The following is a 20,970-nucleotide window of genomic DNA, read 5'->3' as shown; positions in this document are numbered from 1 at the left end:
TTCACTCTGACCCTATTTTTTAAATTTCTATCCATCACTTATCTTCTCACCAACCCTCATTCTTCCTCTCATTCTCACTGCTTTTCAGAGCTCTTTCTAGAATTCAGCCAGTTACAGTTTGTTTTCTCCCTCTTCAAGAAACCACTTCTGCAGTATCTCTGATAATTAAGAAACTTATGATTACATACATTTTTACCTCTTTCATAACGCTGGAGTGCTGACTCCAAACAAATAGCTGCTGTGATTTTCAATGTACCTAAAGGAAAGCCATAGCAATCTCTGTGTTGAAAAGCTGGAGAGCTGGGTGGTGATGTAAGGAGAGGGATGAATCAGGTTTTGTTCAGTGAACAAAAGCATCACAGTTCTTTCCCAAGATCCCTTGCCAGTGGGGCATAATCTAGAATACAAAGAATCGGAGTAAATAAAATAAAAATCATTGGGCTGAATAGTGGCAGAAGAATAACAGTTGCATTCAGAAAGTGGAAAATCATATGGTACAGGGGTACAAGCCTCTAGTATTTACAGCATCTCACAGTGCCAACATTAACTAAATAATCCTGAAAAAACTCCTGTAAGGAAACTACACAAATATTATTCTAACCTCCCCTTTACTGATAAAGAAGCTGAGGCAGAGATTTATTAGTGATAACTTCACAATGTGCTTAATTTCAAACCTGAGACATTTCCACATCCCCAGCTGAGCTGCCAGCCCCTAAAGCCTCACTGAACACTGGGAACACACTCAGGGGCCGTGCCCGGAGTCCCAGTGACTCAGAATCACAGGGAGCACCCAGTGCTGTGTTTCTGGGGCACAGTGATGGCAGTGCCCAGCACAGCCCGCTGGCTGCTCTGCTGCAGGCAATGATGAGCAGGGCAGGAGCACACACGGCTGAGTCAGGCTGGAAACACCGGGATGGGGTTGGACTTGCAGAGCTTCACATTCTGAGACATCACTGCTTTTAGTGCCTGCTTAGAAAAAATTATGGAACAGAGAAAGAGGACTAGGAACAAGCTATAAAGTATTGTAGGAAATAGGAAAAAGAGGTGTAAAGGGAAGCCAAAGAGCATAAAACATACTAAGAATAAAATACACCGGTACCAAGATGTATTTTAAGGATTCTTCTATTCCTAGTGGAGAATATGGGCTCTGTTCTAGATTTTTTTCCTAATGTGTGTTCGATTTATAAGTGGGGTAGAGAGGCTGGTGCACATTGAAGTGAGTTTTCTGAACCAAAAAGCAATTGGAAGAAAAAAAAACACCTGCAGAACTTTTAAGAAATGTTGAAATCTGCGTGTTGGTCGCTGCCTAGTCTGCAGAACATTAACATCTGCACTGACTCTCCCTCATTAAAGTCACCAAATAAATATTTAGCATCTCTCAGCCCTGCAATGTCATCACCTTTTGCTTTCTAACTCCTTAGTTCACAGAGATGTGATCTAATCTTTTAATTCCCAAAGCATCCTTTTGAGCTTTCCACACGGTTTTCAGCTTTAAATGATGATTTTCAAGGAGTCTTACGCAGCTTCCCGCTGAGTTACTTGTGGGAATTTTGCTCTCTTACATGCAGCATGAACAGCAATTTAAGAGACAAGTTCCCAGGCTGCAGCAGTTCTGCACAGGAGTGTATTGCTCAGAACGCTCAGAAATGCGTGATGAGAACACGAGGCATGGGAAGGGAGCCAGCAGGCATCAATCTGACATGCAGCCACTTCTTTTATTTCACCCTGGAGCATCCCAGGACACAGCAGGGCACATCAAGGTGAAAGGGAACGTGCATTTGCTTTAGAATTTCCCCACTGCTCTTTCTGCCTCTTTGGTCTGCTAATTCACCACAGTGCAAACCCAGAGGGTCCCACCACAAGACACATTCCTCAGTACAAGGAAAAGATTATGGTGCTTGGGCTTTGAATTGTAATTAGAGTCGTATCAAATCACCACTTTGCACTTATTAATGTTAGGATTGAGCACCACCATGTGTTTTCACAGCTAAGTAAAAGAAATTATTTATCTGCACCACATGAATGTTGTCAGGATTAGACCATCTTTCAAGGATGTTCTAAATGCCAGGATACTAAACACCAGCATCATACCAGAAACAAGGTATTCATAAATATCTATAAATACTTTTTCATATTACTCCTCAAACAGAAAAAAACCCAAACTCAAACCCCTGCTGCCTCCTCTTCAAGAGAGCTTTTTAAAAGCCAACCAGAAAATAATAACAAATATTTTTTTAAAAATTACAACTAGAAGAGGCAATCAGACTCTGTGTCAGTTTTGTAGCCTGAATTTTTAAGCAGACCTGGAGGGTGCATATATTCATGACAGGGCATGACTTTAATTACTAGTTGCAGATTTGGGAGCTTTCCAGCACTACTGTAACGTGCTGCCTCCATGCAGAGGACACCTGTGTGTCAGTGGAGCAAAAAGCAAACCCTTCATGACTGGCATTCAAACACAGCAACTGGTTTAATGTGGATTTATGTGCAGTCAGAAACTAAACTTGACACGAACAGTTGTCACAGGAGACTCCTGTTTGCACCACTCTTCTGGAAGCCAAAGAGAGGCTTTTATGCAAAAACTTCAATATAGAACTCAAAATTCATATCCAGACAGGAAATACATTAAATTACTGTCCACTTAGGAAAGAAATCAGGTTTCTACATGTTTTGCTTTATGTTACTGCCCTTCTCCACTGAGATTTACTTACACCAGGAATAGCTCTTAGAAGTTCCAGCAGCCACTCTGAAGAAACTTGTACTTGGTGCACAGCTGTTTACCTCTGTTCTTTTGTTCTCTTCCCTGCTTATCACCAAACTAAAGAGCGAAAAACTACATAACCTCTCGACACAGCAAGACCTAAGGTAATGGAGGACTGAAACCTTCACTTCCTTCCCCAAATTTAACACCATCTTTGCTGGTACCAAGTGGAACCACAGTCTGTGTCACCCCCAGGTGATTTCACATAAGAAACCACACTTAACTGCAGCACAATTTCCTTCCCTTTTAACTATTTCTGCAAAGAGTATGTGAGTGCAAAAGGCCATTTGGGGGCAAAGTACAGTTTTTCTTCTACATCTGTTGTCCTCCCACAAAATCACTGCTAGGGAAGCCAGTTCCCAAGAATCCCAACACAACAGCAGCCAAGAAGTGACACTTGATTCAACAGATACAACAATATGCCTGTAGAGACTCAGCTTAGGGGTTAAGAGAGTTTTGAGTCATAGAATCATGGAATGGTTTGGGTTGGAAGGGACCTTACAGATCATGTAATTCCAACCCTCCAGATGTGGGAAGGGACACCTTCCACCAGACGGGGTTGTTTCAAGCCCCATCCAACCTGGCCTTGAACACTTCCTGGGGTGGGGCATTCACAGCTTCTCTGGGCAACCTGTGCCAGGCCCTCATCACCCTCACAAGGAAAAATATCTTAACATCTAATCCAAACCTACTCTCAGTCTGCCCCTTGTCCTGTCACTCCAGGCCCTTGTAAAAAGTCTCTTCATCTTTCCTTAGGGTCCCTTCAGGCCATGGAAGGCCACATTTGGGCCACTCCAAAGCTTGTCTTCTCCAGGATGAACAATCCCAACTCTCCCAGCCTTTCCTCTCACCACAGCTGCTCCATCCTCTGACCATCCTGGGGCCTCTTCTCGACTCACTCCCACAGCTCCTTGTCCTTCCTGCGCTGGGACCCCAGGGCTGGAGGCAGCTCTGCAGGGGGGTCTCAGTCGGGATCCCCGAATACAGAACAACCTCCCTTCATGGTTAACAACGGGAAAGAGAGAAAGAGACCCTGCCGGCACCGGCTGCCCCTGCAAGGCGCCTCTACGGCCTCCGACACGCCGAGTGGAGCGCGGGGGCCGCGGCTTTACCTTCCACGCCCGCGGCCTTCTGCGCCCCCGCCGGGACAGCCCCGGGAGCTCCCTGTTGGAGCTGCCTGTCGGGACAGGTCTGTCCCCGCCATCCCCCGGGCACGCCCCGGTGGGTCCCCCCCAGCCCTGTCCCCGCCATCCCCCGGGCACGCCCCGGTGGGTCCCCCCCAGCCCTGTCCCCGCCATCCCCCGGGCACGCCCCGGTGGGTCCCCCCCAGCCCTGTCCCCGCCATCCCCCGGGCACGCCCCGGTGGGTCCCCCCCAGCCCTGTCCCCGCCATCCCCCGGGCACGCCCCGGTGGGTCCCCCCCAGCCCTGTTCCCGCCATCCCCCGGGCACGCCCCGGTGGGTCCCCCCCAGCCCTGTCCCCGCCATCCCCCGGGCACGCCCCGGTGGGTCCCCCCCAACCCTGTCCCAGCCACCCCCCGGGCCGCCCCGCGCACTTCCGGCACCTCCCGCTTCCGCCGCGCCAGTTCCGCTTCCTGCGCGGCCGGGCCGGTGCCGCGGCCGGTGAGCGGCCGCTCCGCGCTGCGAGGGCGGATCGGCGGCCCGGACAGCCCGGTGGGTGCGGGGGGAGGCGGGGCCGGCAGGGCAGGGCCGGGGGCGGGCGGTGGGGGCGGCCGGACCGGTGTCGCCGCGGGGCGGGCGCTGCCCCCGGCAAGGCCCGGTCGGTGCCGGCGCAGCCCCGCGAGTTGGGCGAGCCGGGCGGGCACCGAGTGGCTCCCGGCCCCGGCCCCCTCGGCTCATCGGACATTTGGTGTGTTTGGGGGGTGGGATCTGTGTTCGCCTTGCTTAGCAGAACTGTAAGATGCGGATGGCTGTCTTCCCGATCTTCCAAGAAGATTGGAGCGATGCTGCAGTTTAACAGCGTAACTTCCAGCGTTTTCCCTGGCCAGTGACCTTCCACCCCTTGGCCTTGGTGGTCCAGGGGCCTTGAGAGGGCTCGGAAAGTATAATTAACCAGAGGGAGTTGTGGTTTAGCGGGTTTAAGTCCTGCACAGCACCCAGCCCCGATGGCAGAGCCCTCGGAAATCCCCGTGTCTTCCTGCGCTCCTGATCCCTTCTCCTGTATTCGTTGATTCGGTTCCCGTAGTGTTTTGATATGAAATAAAGGTGTCTCATTTCTGATACTGTTCACTGTGACAGGGCTGTAGTTCTGTAGGGATCGAGGGTTGGTCAAGTGCTCAGCTTTGGAGGGACGATCTTTTCTGGACAGAGACTTGAGAAGTTTTCTTACAATTCTTGCCCTGTGCATTTCCTTTCAGAGTGATTTGAGGTGTGTGGTACAGGTAAGGAAATAGACAAATAAACTCTTCTTTCTGTAAACTTAGTCCAAGGATTACAGACAGGAATAATTTATGATAATGACCCTATGTACCAACGTTGCTTGACACTATTACAACCTTAATCTCAGTCCGATCTCTTAGTGCCTTTTTCCATGAGTTGTCTTCACAGTAATACCAGGTCCCTCTCTGATTTGAGAATATTTGAGGGAAAAAATAATTTTTTGTGATGCCATTTTTTCCTCTTCGTTTTCAGGCCTCTTAGAGGCAACAGTGTAGAAGGGAGGCTTGTAGTGTCCTCAGCAGGCAGATTATTTGTAGCCTATTTCTCATCTGGTCTGAGCTTGGTGGGGATGCCTGAGCAATTCTTGTTTGTTCCCAATAGCCTTTACTGTATAAAAGAGAAGTTGTTTGGTCTGAGAGCAAGTCCCCTCTGAGAATACAATGCTAGAGAGGAAAAGGAATCAGATTTTTTGATTCTGAGACTTTTTTTAGAGTTGTCAGACCTGCATTTCTTGGTGTAATGCATTCCCTGAAGGTGGATAGCCCCAGGTTTTTCACAGGTCTGCTCTCTCTTTGAATATCAGTCTCTTGAGGACACTTTCACCATCAGTGGTGCAGAGAGGCCTTCTCTGCAGCTCCTGACAGTCTGTATCAGCCTCTTCATACCTTTCTGGCTCCTTGATTCTCTGTTTCCAAGCCCTAACAGGCAAAACTGTGTTCTTCATTTTGCATTAAGCTAAAAATCTTGGGTTTCTGCTGTTTAATGTAGGACTAAACTGTTAAATACAATTTGTATAAACGATGCTATGTAAATTAAGGATAGTATAATTATGGTTGTTTTGTCAGCACTGCAAAGCAAGTGCAGTTCTTACAGTGTAATTGCATTGTGTGGGTGAGTGTTTTGGCTTTGTTTTCAAATTCCCACTTTGATATTGTTACAGTGAGATGTGACCTGGGGTATCAATTACTGCAGGTACTGCACAGTGAAAGGGATTAGAGAAATGCAGTGCCAAAAGTGGACTACTGAGCTCAGAAAACTCTTTTTATGTGTTCATATATTTAAGGTGTTTAATATTTGCTGGTTTATTATTACGTCTGTAAGGGTATCCATGGCTGGTTTGGTTGCATAAGTGTTGCAGAGGACATTTCTGAGCTTTGCAATGACTTCTGTGGTGCTGCAGAGCTCTGCTGGAGTGCTGGGTGTGCACAGGCTGTACCTGCACAGAACACACAGCAAACACTCAATGTGACATTGCTAAATACATCAAAGTGGAACTCAGAGCCCCAGTTTTAACACTGTTCTTTCTCCTTTTATTTCAACACTTTATCAACATGTTTATCATCCACTCATGCAAAAAAACCAGCTCTTTGATGGGCAATACAATAAAAAAATCAAGAATAGATTTTATGGTTTGTTTTCTGTAAAGAACAGTTCTGTTTCTTCCTTACATGATCTTTGTTTTCCTCCTGCAGCAGATTTTTCAGAAAACAATACTGAATATATGCTTCAAGGATGTCTCTCTCTCTCATAATCAAATGGGGTGGACAGGAGTACACAATAACTTCTCTGTCAGAAGAAGACACCGTGTTTGACCTGAAACAGTCTCTGAAGGGCCTTACTGGAGTGTTACCAGAGCGTCAAAAACTACTTGGACTTAAAATGAAGGGTAACTGTTCCTTTTTGGTATTTATTGAGAATGTGCCTGATATGTTTAAGGACAAATATCCTCTAAGCCTAGACAGGATGTGTGTGCACTAACAGGGCATCTGCCCCCTCCCAGTTCTGGCTCTCAAATGAACATGAGTACAGACATTTTATGCATCACTGGTTGTTGTTTCATGTTACATCTACCTGGTCATTTTTTAGTGGTTGACATGGAAGTGTGGCAAATTTATGCAAAAAAAAGTTGAATTAATGCCAGGCAGACAAGCAATGTGTCTGAATGTTGTGATTTAAACTCAGCCACCAACCAAGGAGCACAGAGCTGCTGGGTCACTGCCCTGTCCCTGAGGGGAAGAGAACTGGGGGTAAAATAAACCTCATGGCTTGAAATGAGGACAGTTTGACAATGGAAACAAAATAAAGTATAATACTAATTATAATAATAAAAATAGTAAGGAAAGGGGGACAGAGAAGCATAAACCCAAGAGAAACAAGTGATGCACAACACCCTTGCTCACCACCCCCTGACTGATGCCCAGCCTGTCCCTGAGCAGTGACTGGTGGCTCCCAGACAATTCCCCCTGGTTTTTATACTGGGCATGATGTTCTATGGTGTGGAATATCCCTTTGCCCAGTTCCTCCCAGCTTCTTGCACACTGTCAGAGCACGGGAAATGGAAAAGTCCTGATTTAGAGTAAGCACTGCTTGGCACCAAAGAACCATCAGTGTGATATCAGTGTTATTGCCATACTAAATCCAAAACACACCACTGCACCAGCTCCCAGGAATAAAATTAACTCAATCCCAGCTGAAACCAGGACACTGTTTATGGAAGAGGACAATAATACAGAGTATCTGCTATTTTACAGGGAGCTTATTCCATATAAGCATGAAATATATTGACATTTTTCTAGAATCTACACCAGTAAAAAACCTCAAACATTGTCTGTTTGCATTATAGGCAAACCTGCAGATGATGATGTTAAGCTTGGAGCTCTGAAGTTGAAACCAAATACTAAAATAATGATGATGGGCACTCGTGAAGAAAGTTTGGTAAATATTTGCCTTGTTTATTAGCTTAAACAGGAAAAAAATGCTTCATGTCTTCTAGTTGTGATTTTAAATTTTGAGTACTTCAGTCATCATTTGAAAAATTGTAGTACAGTAGATTTCTGTTTGCATTTATTTTCTATGTAATCTTTCCTGAAGAGTTCTGAGAGCAATGGATTCCTGAACTCCAGTGTTGCTCTGGGCTTGAAGTACAAACTGACTCTTATGATACTCACTGACTTCTCAAATCTAAACAATCATCAGTATACTTTAGTAATTTATTCCACTAGTTAGGTGAAATCATTCTTAAATAGTATTTTTATCCTATAATGTGCAGTAACAGAAAGTTGATATCCATTGTTATTTTCCTTCTGTGATCCTGGTTATCTTTTCTTGTTATTCCTTTAGGAAGATGTCCTTGGGCCACCTCCCGATAACGATGATGTGGTCAATGACTTTGATATTGAAGAGGAAGTTGTGGAAGTAGAAAATAGGTCAGGAGTTCAGCTATTAAAACAGTTTCTCCTTGAATGTAGAGTGTGATTTGAATTAACTGTAAGTTTTTGCACTGTTACATTAGGGAAGAAAATCTACTGAAAATTTCCCGTAGAGTTAAAGAATACAAAGTGGAAATTCTGAATCCTCCTAGAGAAGGGAAAAAGCTGCTGGTGCTGGATGTTGATTATACACTATTTGGTGAGTTTCTATGCAACTTGTGGTTTTTATTTGTGTAAGAGGTTGGTTGATTTGCCAGTTTTGCTATGTTGTACAACGTAACTTTTGCTTTGTATGATTTTGTGGTCTTCTGTTCACATTTTTAAAAAAGTTAGGATTTTGAAGTGTTGCATGTTGTTGGTTTTAGTGCAGCAACTATTGCCTTTCTGCAAGACACAAAAAAGTAACAACTTCGTGTTCTGTCCAAATAGTCTTTCTCTTGACAACTTGTATTTTGTGGCAGGGCAAGATACTATAAAGTAATGATCCCTCTCTGAACCTGATTGACTTCACTTTTGGGGACAGTAGCTTCAAATTTTATTTACTAAGCATGCACAAAAACATGTTTTGCTTGAAAATTCTGCCCAGCTGATTTTTTTTGGAAGCCAGATGAATTTTCTGGGATGCAGGTGTGTCGTGTTAGTGTGACTGTGAGCAGTAAATAATAGCTTGCTTTATTCCTTGTCCTTAGCTTTCCTTTTTGATGAGATTTATTTCCAATCTGAGATTCAACCTATTACTGAGTTTGAAATTTAAAAGGTCTTGCCCTAACAGATTTTGGCAGCAGTTTTGGACTTGGAACAGGCAATGAAATTAGCTGGGTGTATGTTCACAAAATAACTGGGCTAGGTTTGAAGGAGTCTGTTTCATATTTGTCCTGTTACAAATTTGCTAAGTGCACAGATGAACTATTTGTCCTGACTTTTCAAAGATATTCATACTCAGAGGACTTAGATTAATTGTTAGTTCAAGGACCTCTTAAGAGTAAAGAGATAAATATCCTCTCAGCTTCTTCTTTCTGCCTTTAAAATGGGGATGGTGGTTTGCTGTGAATTCATTCATGATCTTAATGTGCCTCAGTGTTTCGCTCATGAAACTCTTCAGGTCTCTGGATAGATAGGAAAGTCAGACTGAACTTCAATAGCTTATATTTTAATAATGAATTGCTTACATTCTTTATAGACCACAGATCGTGTGCTGAAACTGGGGTAGAACTGATGAGGCCATACCTTCATGAATTCCTGACTTCTGCATATGAGGATTATGATATTGTAATTTGGTGTAAGTTTTATACCCAATACTTATGAGTTTAGTATAAATTGTCATTCAGAGCAACACTCCAGGTGGGAGGGTTTTATATTGCTTTTCAGTGTGAATCTCAAGATCTAAAACAACATAGAAATGTTTGGCTGTAAGTCACACAACTATTAGAGACATTTTAGAAAAATAGTAATTCTTATGTGAAAAAGCACCATGTAATGCTCACAGGAATGGGTCTCAGCATCACTTTACTGCATGTCACTTTGTACAAACAAGTGCTTGAAGTAACAGAACAGTATGATCAACATTCAAATACTGTTTGATAATCCAGACAATACACAGTGAGCTGCCAAATGAAACAAACTGTTCTGTCTACAGGAATAGTTGATCCTTTGCATGCTGGGTTATTTCCTGTCCAACAGCTGGAGAACAGACTTTAGCCAGAGCAGTGTTCAAACCGTATTAAAATTGTATTGCAAAATTTCATTTTCATAGTCTGGAACAATATTTCTACATATCCTTAGATCAGTGGGCAACGTTGACACTTTGTCTGTTCCAGACCATCTGTATTCCTATCATTGTTTCCAGGAGGAAACCCTGCACAGGCAGTGTGGTTCCTCACACCAGGTGTAGCCCATTCCTGTGGTCCTGCAGACTGCAGAGTTCAGTAGCAGCTGATCTAGAAAATGGTTTCAACACTTGCAGTGCTCATCTAGTTGTTCCTTTGAAAAATAAGCTTTTCCAAATAAAAATAGACTTCCATAAAGGAAGACTGTCTTTAAGGCAGTAACCCTACAAGCTGCAATAAGGATGGATCTTTCTGCAATTAAATTTTGTGTAAAAATTTGACATATTAAGTGAAAAATTTCTTGGATTATTTCCTTTTTTTGCCTGCCCATGGCTTATTTAGCTAAATTATTCCTTCTGTTTTCTCTCATTTGTTTCAGCTGCTACCAATATGAAGTGGATTGAAGCCAAAATGAAAGTAAGTTGTTCTGCACACGTGATTTGTTCCTGGTCTGGGTAACTCTTCATGGGTGGGTTAGAAACTGGAAAGGTTGAATCATAACCTGAGTTTTTTAAATTTTCATAGTCATTTTAAATTAACTTTATCACAAAATTAGATTAAATCTAATTTTAGAATTCCACACAAACTATCAGCAGTAGGTGCTAAATTTAGCAGAACTAAACACAAGTCAGAACCTGCTGAAACTTGGATTTGTCACACAGCCTTCACAGTTGCTTTCATCTTACCTCTAATTATAGATCTCTTAGTCTTTAAATGTATTTTTTAAAGGAGAAGACAGATGTGAGATGCTGGAGTAGGTTATCAAGAGGAAACTCTTCATATTGATCTTTACCTCTTGCAGCTGTGTTGCTTCCTCTGCCTTATTATACATCCCGTAAAAGCTCTTCTTTCAATCTTTGTTTCTTCCGTACTGAAATCAGGCAGGAAGCCAGTTTTGCACAGCTGACCTCGTGGTAAACATATTGACAGTCAGGCTTAGCTGTAAATCTGATGAGCTTACTAAGAATTGCTGTGTGTTTGGGTGATAGGTTGGGGCATTTTATGTTTATAAATCAAAGCTTGTTTACATTTCAGGAAAAACTTTTCCAAGTTTAAGCTTTTGTATCTCTGCTTATTATACACAACTTTTTCAGGTTTTAACAGAGCAAAGGATGTTTTTCCAGTGTTCTTGTACTCAAAATAATTATTTGCTGCAATTTTTTCTAAACAAAAACACTTGGGAGTGATCTCAGAAATGAGAACCTTTAATCAGAACTACAAAGTGAACTTAGTGCAAGTACAGTCAGTCTTGAGCCTTGCAAACATTGCACTTCATGTGACAGTGTTATATGTTTGTGTTGTGTCTGTCAGTGTAGGACTTGATTTGCTCAAAATTGGACTGTTTCCCCTGCACTGGTCACTTTTCTACATTTCTAGGTTTCTTGCCCAACCCTTTAAGGTTACTGATTCTCTCTCTGTGCTTGCTCCTGGATCTTGATCCATGAGATTCCTACCACTAGATGCCACCTGCTGTTTCTCCTTAAACTGGTGGCACCAGGGATGCTCATCTCCAAAAGTTTCACTTTTTGTCAGGGAACAATGTTCCCAGCAATGCTTTGCACTGAAGTTTTTGTTTTAAACTACAAAGCAGGAACAGCATTAAAAAGAAGGGAGTATCAGATAACCAAATTTAGTCTTTCATTTACCATCTATTTATGCCTGGAATTCAAGCAGTCTGGAACAGCTGGTCCTGTCAGTATAACAGGATACTGTCCTAGGCAGGTAGTGCTTTTCATTTGCAAGATTCATGTTTTCATATAAAAGCAAATCAGTTACAAGTGGCTGGATATTTGCAGGAGAGCTGCTGCAGTGGGTGTTTTCTCCTTTTTATGTAGCTTTGCATATTACTGCTGTTGAATACGCCATAAACTGTCAGCAGTATTTGTGTTATACCATGTCAGCAGATTTTACTATTACTTTCCAGCATTGGAAAGGAACTGAAATTGAAATGATGCTGTCTCATCTAGTCAAAGTTTTTTTAGTTTTAAAATGGATGTTTTCCTCGTAGTCTTTATTTCAGGAGTTATCAAATGTTTAAGGTGCAGACTGACAGATTTCTGACTTAACGTCTGTCTTGGACATGTGGAGGAGGGAATGGTAACAGAGTATTTCATCTTCAACTGGGCTGTGATTTGTGCAACTCACTTTAAGGAGCAAATAGCAGTCAGTACACAGGTGCTGTAGGTAGTAAAGTTGATATATGTAGAAATTGTGAAAAATGATGCATAAAAGTATGAGCAAAGCCTCTCTGTATTTTGGCTTTTCTGCAAAGTTGCTTTGATTTTATGCTGACATCATTTGTTAAGTTACCGCTCCTAAACACTGCAAAAATAACTTTCTATCAGCTTTTTTCACATGGTAGAACAGTGTGCTTTTATGATTCTCATTGTGTAACAAATTTATATTACCCCAGATACCTATTTTTAGTGTATCACTGATAATCCTCTGCTGCTCACCCCGTGACAGTGTGTTGTCATTGTGGCTCCAATTGTTCAGTTGTCATAATTAGAAACTTTAATAATCTTTGTGGTGCAGGAGCTTGGCGTGAGCACCAACGCCAACTACAAGATCACTTTCATGCTGGACAGTGCTGCCATGATAACAGTGCACACTCCTCGAAGGGGACTAATAGATGTAAGTACCTATTTTCTTATATTTTTCTACATTCAGCTGACTTCTTGCCATACGACTTTGCAATACTCAATAATAAAGTTTTCGTGCAAGAAAACTGCAGGAATTTTGTAACCGTAGGTATTCTTTAGCTACTGAAAGTCTCTATGGATGGGGTTTTTTGAGTAGTACATTTGGATGTCACAGCTTTCAAAACAAATAGTAGGCAGTGATGGCAAAAAAATTTAGTACCAACAGAAAGGTTTTCCTTAGTGTGGGGTATTTATCATGGTATATTATTTCATGTCTCTTATTAAAGCCAAACTAATTGCTAATGTTGAAGCAAAAGAATACAAGTGACCATTTGAGTTTGGACTCAGGTTCTTACAGATGGTATTTTCATCTCCTGCTTATGGTCTGATTTACCTCAGGTATTTGTTGTATTTACAGGTGAAGCCTCTTGGTGTTATCTGGGGAAAGTTTTCAGAATATTACAGCAAAAAGAATACTATTATGTTTGATGATATTGGCCGAAACTTCCTAATGAATCCACAAAACGGACTCAAGGTAATGTAAACTGGAATTTTCATTTATTACTAGTTTTTCTTCATACTTCAAGTAGTACTTTCTCACACTTCTCTGCTGAATCATAAGGAAAGGCTATTCTGAACTAGCAAGAGTTGTGTATTTTATTTTTTATTTACAGTGCCATTTGTCTGGACTAATATTTCCCTAACAGTATTGTTCAACTGGCTTTGTTTCACTATTAAACGAGCATTTAAGAGACCCCCCAAATGAATGAAATTAGGATTTCTGTTTAAGTTATACCTGCAAGCCATAGTTGAGCTGTGCATTGCTGACAGGCACCATTGAAATATATGATAGTCAATCTCAAGAGTGGTCATATTCAGAAAATAAATCAAATAACAAGTGACTGTACTTCATAATAGCATGGCAGTGCAACCACAAGTGTTCTGTTAGAACAAATAATTAGTACCTTGAACCGTTTTGACTGCAGAACAGCAAATATTTCATTTTATACAGCTGTCAACCAGTTTGTGCTCCATTATTAGTGCTGATTCCAAATAAGAATGAAATGTAAATTTCTACTTATATATGATAGAGCAGTGTGGTACTAAAAGAAATGTCATGAATTTCTTTTAAAAAGAAAAGAATGTTTTCAAATGCAGAAATTCGAGATGATATTTCTTTTATGATGTGAAGAGGGTAGCAGTTGATGAGCGCTAACAAGATGATCTTAATTGGAAGGAGAATCAGGAATAGCACGGATCTTGCTGGGAGAGGATTATTCAGAGAGGTCTCTGTAGCTCAGATTTGAAAGATGTTTGTCAAAATGTCATTAACAGCTGCAGACAAAACCTTGAACCACTAAAACAAGGCCCAGGTGTAATGTATTCCAGGCCTACAGCAGCTGTCAGATAAGGTTTATTTCTCACATCTCTTTTCACAGCTCTAATTGTAGTCACAGGCTTTTTGTTGAAAAAAAAGTATCTGGTTCCAATGATGCCACACAACTCATAATGCAGAGCTGAAAACCCCTCCTGCAAAAATCTCTGTGAAATCATATTAGAAAATGTGCCAGACCATTCCAGGTCATTTTATCACTCTGTCTGGGGCGGGAAGGCTTGAAAAAGTGCAAGAGAAAACAAATTTTTTCCTGGGTGGTGCAAAGCAAAAGCCCCACAATCCAGTTTGCCTGAAGAACAGGGCAAATTGGATGCGACCACCAATGGAAAAGGTTTTTCTTCCTCTTACTTGTAAGAAGTTATAACTTGACATAGTACTGAAAATATACCTTAATTAATGGTAAATTATAAAGAATCAGAAACATTTTTTCTGTGAGCCAATGGTTATACCTGGTTTATTTATTTTTTATAGATAAGGCCTTTTATGAAAGCACATTTAAATCGGGATAAAGACAAGGAGCTTCTAAAGCTCACTCAATACCTCAAAGAAATAGCAAAATTAGATGACTTTTTGGAGCTCAATCACAAACATTGGGAAAGGTAAGAACAAAATCAAAATTCTTGCTTCCTTCTGTCCCTGACCCCACTGTGGTTTGCTTGAGGTTATCTCTACAAAGACCAGAAACAATGGAGCTGATGAACTTTGACATCACTTGCAGTTATGAATGTCCTTTAGTTTGAGTAGAATTTTAATAAGGCTGCAGTGTTTGGGCAGCTTCCCTAAAAGGAAAGATTTTGACAGAATGCATCTGTGCTTTCATACTTCTCCAGTATTCAGGACTGCCAATCATGCAATTATGCTTCCCAGAAGGAAGAGAATATTTGAAGAAACCTGGTTCTTGGAAATCTCTCTCTTTCCCTTGCAAAGTTAAGCTGTCAGTTCAGATCCCAGCTCCTTTGTTAGGGGGCAACTTTTCTGGCAGTGACTTCAGAGCTCTGGGGTGTTGCAGGGTGGTTATCTGGCACTACCCAGGTTGTGTGGTATCACAGTATTCATCAGCTCCAAGTTACTGTGTTATGAACAAGGGTTTTCCAAGTGCTCAAGACATCAGTTACCAACCTAACTCTTGCTAGAAAATAATTAGCTGAAGAGTTCGGGCAAAATTCTTCTTAATGGTTTTGTGCAACAGCCTGAAGCTTCAATGCATGTAAAGAGAAGTGTTTGCAGTGTGTTGTTTGAAAATTACTTGTTGGGTGCTTAAATGAACAGCCCTGTGGGCTTGATGCAATTTTCTTTCTTGTTTCTGATGAGACAGAAAGTCAAATGTTAAACCTTAAAAGCAGTGAAATTCACTGGATAATTCACATTGTCAGTGAAGTTGGTTGAATTCTTTTTTCTAGAGTGTTTGCAAAGCCTTCACTGTCACATCACAGATTGTTCCAGCTCTAGTGCTGTGGGATCAGAATACAAGCCATTTAAAGTCACTCAGATTCTCTAAAGAAGCTGGTGGAAGGCTGTTCCTTTCAGGTTATGCCAGATCACTGTTCATTAAAATCCTGAATTTATTTGAAGGAGTGCCATTACTAATGGGCCTTTTTATCTTAAAGGATATAATAGCCACTTTTCCAGCTAATGTAATTTTCCGTCCTCTTTGAATAAAACAGGTTTCCATTTCCTTCCTTCCTTTTGTTTAAAAAGCCTGATAGAGTGTAACTAAAAACATGACTTTGAATTGCCGTAAGATAACCTATCATAGAACTGAAAAATGTTGAAATCAAGTAAAAATCATAAGTGGTATTAATTGCATTTCTAGTTTTTGGTTATCAATAGGGGCATTGTTAGTGAGAAAAGAAAGCAGATTCATACTTTGATCTTAAGATCCTGGATATATTTGTGCCTACCTCGTACTCTGTGAAAAACTGTACTTTTGTTTCTTTCAGGTATCTTTCAAAAAAGCAAGGACAATAACACTAATAAAACTGTGTGGCACTGAGTTGAAGGGAACATCACTAAGATCATTGGACTTCTCCTTGCTTTTATGCTAGAGTATAATAGTGCTGGACACTGGACCCAATGCCAGAATGACTGCTAAACTTGGTCTTCCAGTTGGTTGTGGGTTTTCTAAAAGATCACAGCAATAAGCTAAAAGTGGGAGAAACAAGTCAGTTGCTTTTTCTTGCATTCAGTTCTGGTGTTACCTCTGAAAATACTTTCCTCTCCTTTGCTGCCGAAGTACAACCATAACCATCAAAGACCAGAACCATTCTGAAACTAGAAAAAATATTTAGACCAAAAAGTTGATTAAAAAGCCAACCTTGGAAGTGTATGCATTGTATAAGTCCTCTATTCCCTCCATCTTTAGAAAGTCTCCCTCTCCCATTCCAGTATTTAAGTCTATAAATTACAAGTTGTCTAAGTTTGGTATGTATTAGTATGTCAGTGTTTCTCTGTGCAAGACAGATGGGAAAGAACCACCTCTGTGGCCAATTTACCCCAGTATGTGAACTTGTACTGTAAAGCAGTGTTTACTGGAAAAAAAAGATTGAAGTTTGAGGGAGAGAAGCCCACTGTTATTTGGTCAGTGAAAAGCAGTCTGCCTGAAAAATTCCCCTGTGTCAGATAAAGGGTTTAAACTTCAGTTGAGAGAGTCACATTCCTAACAAAGCATGAACAAAACCCTTGTTCTCTTCTAGCTAAATCTTGTCAAAGTGCAAACACTGTGTTTAAATACAATATCCAGCCATACTGTTCTTAAAATATCATTTACTTGCGCTGCTTATGCCTGCACTAGAGAAGTGTGATGTGACTGCTCTTTGGCATTTCCAACACTTGTGCATTATGGAGTTCATGTATTTGAAAGATGACTGACCCTTTCAAATAAAAATGGTATATATTGTTCTTAAGGAACTATAGCAGTTGTGTAAATAATAAATACCTTTTTCATAATTTGTGTCCTGTGCTGCCTTAAATATTTAGCTTGCATAATAGAGAAACCATTGATAATACCAATTTTGGGGGGTTGGGAGGATTTATTTGGATTCCAGAGACGCTGGGTTTGCGTCAGTAGTTAAGTAAGAGACTGGTATGTGCCACTGCAGATTAGGGCAGTGGTGCTGAATAGTGAAGCACCAGCCTGGCTGGGAAAGGAGCCTTGACAGCACATGTCAGACTGAGAGGACAGCAGGCACAAATGAGCTGTTGGGATGAGCACACAAAGCTCCAGCTCAGTGACCTGTCAGAAAATATACAGTTTCTTATCCACAGCTCTGTGTGGTTTAATGCCAACCCAAGCTGTGTTTTAAACTGGCAAACCAAAAACCTGATGCATAAAAATCATGTTTTAGGTAAGCATGGAGGGTGAATATCTGCAGTTTTGTCTCCTAGTGCTGATATCTGATCTAGAAGCTGACTGACTCCTGTACACATAATGCAGGAAGAATTCCCAAGGTTAAAACAGTGATCTTCTACTGGAAACGCTGCAGCCACATAGATAATGGAATGTGGATCTGGTACATGATCCACTGGAATTCCTTTAAATTTAAACAATTGAAAAAAGTCAAAACATTGCACTTGAATCACCTGTAGAGTTTGTTGTGCTGGGGAGAGAGAGGACACTGAACCAAGGGAATGTATTTAAACATGTGCTTCTATTCTTTTTTTGCTTGAACCTGGTCTACAAACAGGTTACAGTGAATGAGCAATACTCCTTTCTTTTGCTTTATACATGGAACATTAGAAAATTAATCTTGGTTTTTTATTTCAATGACACTGGGATTTTGCCCCAGAATTTCAGAGTATTTGCTGACCTGAGGGGGATGTGCACTCCCCTGTTACAAGCTGAACTGGTACATACAAGTGTCATCTCAATATGATGGTAACACAGAGCTGTTACTAACAAGTCATTAGGTCATTTATGACTAATGTCATTTCCCTGGACAAATTTTATATTTGAAGATTAGTCTTGCAGTTTGATTTGGTCATCTTCTGAAAATGCTGCCAGAATTTACTTGGCTGAGACATGGCTGAGATTTTAAAAACCATGAAGCTGTGGATAAGGCAAACACAAACCTGACATTCAAATGACACAAGAATCAGAAGTCACTCAGGAGAGTGACTTAAATCTGGTAAGGGCAGCAGGAAGAAATCTGAACTTTGTTGCCATGATCTGTTGTGGAGGCAGGTGGCATCAGCAGGTACAGAAAGGAGTTGGCATGAACAAGTTCACAGTCAGAGGATAAAAGGAATAGGCTAAGAAGGTCCATTATCCATAACAGTAGAATTGGGGGTGCTCAGGAAAATTACAGTGGGTCACACACAGCAGCTTCTCACTGTACTGGGTGACTCCTCTGGGCTATACATACCATATGATTCTGCGCCAGAATAACTGCAAGAATAAATGGCTAATTTTCTGCTTTAGCCCCAGAATGATGTGTTTATTACTCATAAATTCAGAGGAAGACACCTGTGCTGATTTTTTTGTTTCTCTTTTTCAATAGGGAGGGCACTTTTTGACCTACTTATATTTCCAAAGTGTAGCTGAGCCTCAGAATAACCACTGACAGCAAAGTCTGAAAGTTCCATGTTAACATTTACTTTCCTTTTAGACTATATTGAGGTGCCTGAGAAGTATTTGATCAATGGCTTTCACAATCTCAATTAGAAGAACTAGGATTGAAGCATATTCAAAGGGAGTGTGTGGCTTAATTACAGACTGCATAATTCACCGTTCTGCAAAACTCTGGAGAAGCATTAAATGGAGTCTGAAATATTCCAAATATTTTCATGTGTCAGAGACTGTACCAGGTTCCCAGTAAACGTCAAACATTTTGTATGTTGTTCTGTCTGATTATTCAGACCAGAAGAGACAGTCCATTTTAAAATGAAGTTATTTCAGTAAGCCCTGGATATCTGACAACTCCAGTGCCTCGCTGTGGCATGAATGCTCATCACTGGAGGTACATGGAGTGACAGCTGAAGCCAAGAACTGAACTGCAAATTCAGCTCCACAAATCCTGCTGCATGACTGTGAAATCTACAGCTAGTTGCCAATTTTTATTCCTGACTTGACATTCAACTGACAGCAAGTGGATGCCAAAGGGTTTAAGACAATTTTCCACTCTGTCTGTTCAGGATGTATTTAAGACTGATGTGAGAAGTGCTGAACACTTGCTCCCAATAAGACAAAGGGCAGGTAAAACTCTTTTTCAGGGTGTAAAGAAAAGTACACAGTTCTAATTCATTACAGCTGCTTAAAAAAAAAAAGAAATGCTGGATGAAGAGGTGTCAGAAGGCAGAATCCTATTTACATCACACTATTTTACATTACACTATTGACCTTGCAGGAGCTGTGCCAGGTCTAGTGGGTAGTAGCTTGGGTGACCACTGCACTCAGTGTAGGGTCCTAATGAAGTGCTTTGGCTGGGGCATTGACAGAGAAAAAATTCAGTGAAAAGAAAACACTGACAGAGAATAACAGGACTAGAAGAGAAAAATGGTGTTCTTTCCTAAAGAAGACCAGGCACATCTTCCAAGTGTTGCAAGTTTCTTGTGAGAGTAATATTAGCAACATGCTGTTACCAATGAGTGGTGCTGACATCTGTGATTTGAATGGACTCTTCACTAATGAGAACATGGTTTAGGTATAAGGAGCCTTGAAAATTCAGTAAGAACTGCATTATGGAGAGATGAACAGCTCTGATTAGGTTTTCCTAGAGAAAAGTGAAAAATGGCTCCAACAGCTCACAATGCTGACAGTCCTGGCTTTATCTGCTGCACCACTCTACTTTATACCTGTATTTCCCAGCCCATCTATATCATCCCCCCTTATCCTTTAGATCACTGGTAATCACACAAGGCTCAATCTCATCATTCATTTAGCAGCCATTTTCTGGTAGTGTTTTACAACAGAGAATTTTAAAGAACTATTTATATTCTGATGAACTCTCTCATACAACCCTGAGCTTCATTATTTATGCTTATTTAGGAAATTGCTCATTTCTGGAGGTCCTTTGATTCTGCTTTGAGCACTTGGATGCTCACTTAACTCTCAGGAGTCTGTGCAGAGTTTAGCCTGTGTCCCTGTCACACACAGACACAATGCCATGCCATTAATTTCCATGTCTCTCCTAGCAAATAGTGTTCTCACCAATTCATTTTCTGTTCAGAATGGGTTCAAGACAAAGGGAACTTGTTCTCAAATTGCATAATGCTCTGAGCACTACAAGTGTGGTGCCAGGCACAACAAAAGGTGCATCATTAACACTGCTTGAAAGTTTTTGTTGGGTTTTTTTCCTTCTTTCCACTCTCCAGTTGGAATTGCACACCTGCTTTGCTCACACCCCACCATTTGTCAAGGTGTTTCTATATCAGAAAAGAGCAGGTTTTATCATTTATCATGGCAGGCTGGCTACAGCTCCTGCATTCAAGGGGACTGGGTGACCTGGAGCAGAGCCTGCATGGGCACTGCTGCTGAGTGATGTTCCCTCCTCCCCTTGCAACACCCCAGGAGACTGAGTTTGGTGTTTTGAAACACTAAGATTGCATCAGATTTTCACTACTGAGTATCTGTGGTGTTGAAGCATTTGGTATTCAACGGCAAGAACCCTGTTCATCACTATTATGCTGCTCTTGAGAGGAAAACAAGTCAAACTCAGAATCAGAGCATCAAAGAAGTCATAGTTGAACATAAATGCTTGAGCCAAACATCTCAACCTTCAGATTTGATTGGGTTTTTCATCT

At 41.4% G+C, this 20,970-nt stretch overlaps 1 protein-coding gene across 2 annotated transcripts; it reads left to right on the top strand.

Annotated features, from left to right (window-relative positions):
* Positions 1-4,329: 4,329 nt before the first annotated feature.
* Positions 4,330-17,178, top strand: UBLCP1 (ubiquitin like domain containing CTD phosphatase 1). Of its 2 annotated transcripts, none has more exons than XM_071570268.1 (11): positions 4,330-4,433; positions 6,635-6,825; positions 7,783-7,874; positions 8,280-8,365; positions 8,452-8,567; positions 9,549-9,647; positions 10,574-10,611; positions 12,730-12,828; positions 13,255-13,371; positions 14,704-14,831; positions 16,173-17,178. In XM_071570268.1, the coding sequence occupies exons 2-11, from the start codon at positions 6,672-6,674 to the stop codon at positions 16,198-16,200; spliced, it is 957 nt and encodes a 318-aa protein (XP_071426369.1). In that variant the 5' UTR covers positions 4,330-4,433; positions 6,635-6,671; the 3' UTR covers positions 16,201-17,178. The 2 variants fall into 2 exon arrangements, with proteins under 2 accessions (XP_071426369.1, XP_071426368.1); XM_071570267.1 differs by having other exon boundaries at positions 6,632-6,825.
* The last annotated feature ends 3,792 nt before the right edge of the window (positions 17,179-20,970 follow it).

This window comes from Pithys albifrons, chromosome 15 (assembly GCF_047495875.1).
Source record: "Pithys albifrons albifrons isolate INPA30051 chromosome 15, PitAlb_v1, whole genome shotgun sequence".
Classification (NCBI taxonomy): domain Eukaryota; kingdom Metazoa; phylum Chordata; class Aves; order Passeriformes; family Thamnophilidae; genus Pithys; species Pithys albifrons.
Note: the sequence above shows the minus strand (reverse complement) of the source record. Positions and strands in the feature narration are given on the sequence as shown.

Excerpts from the sequence above, each read along its gene's own strand:
- UBLCP1 (XM_071570268.1), top strand. The coding sequence starts at position 6,672 with ATGTCTCTCTCTCTCATAATCAAATGGGGTGGACAGGAGTACACAATA. Across the intron at positions 6,826-7,782 it reads ACTTGGACTTAAAATGAAGG|GCAAACCTGCAGATGATGAT; the intron begins GTAACTGTTCCT and ends TTTGCATTATAG. Across the intron at positions 14,832-16,172 it reads AATCACAAACATTGGGAAAG|GTATCTTTCAAAAAAGCAAG; the intron begins GTAAGAACAAAA and ends TGTTTCTTTCAG.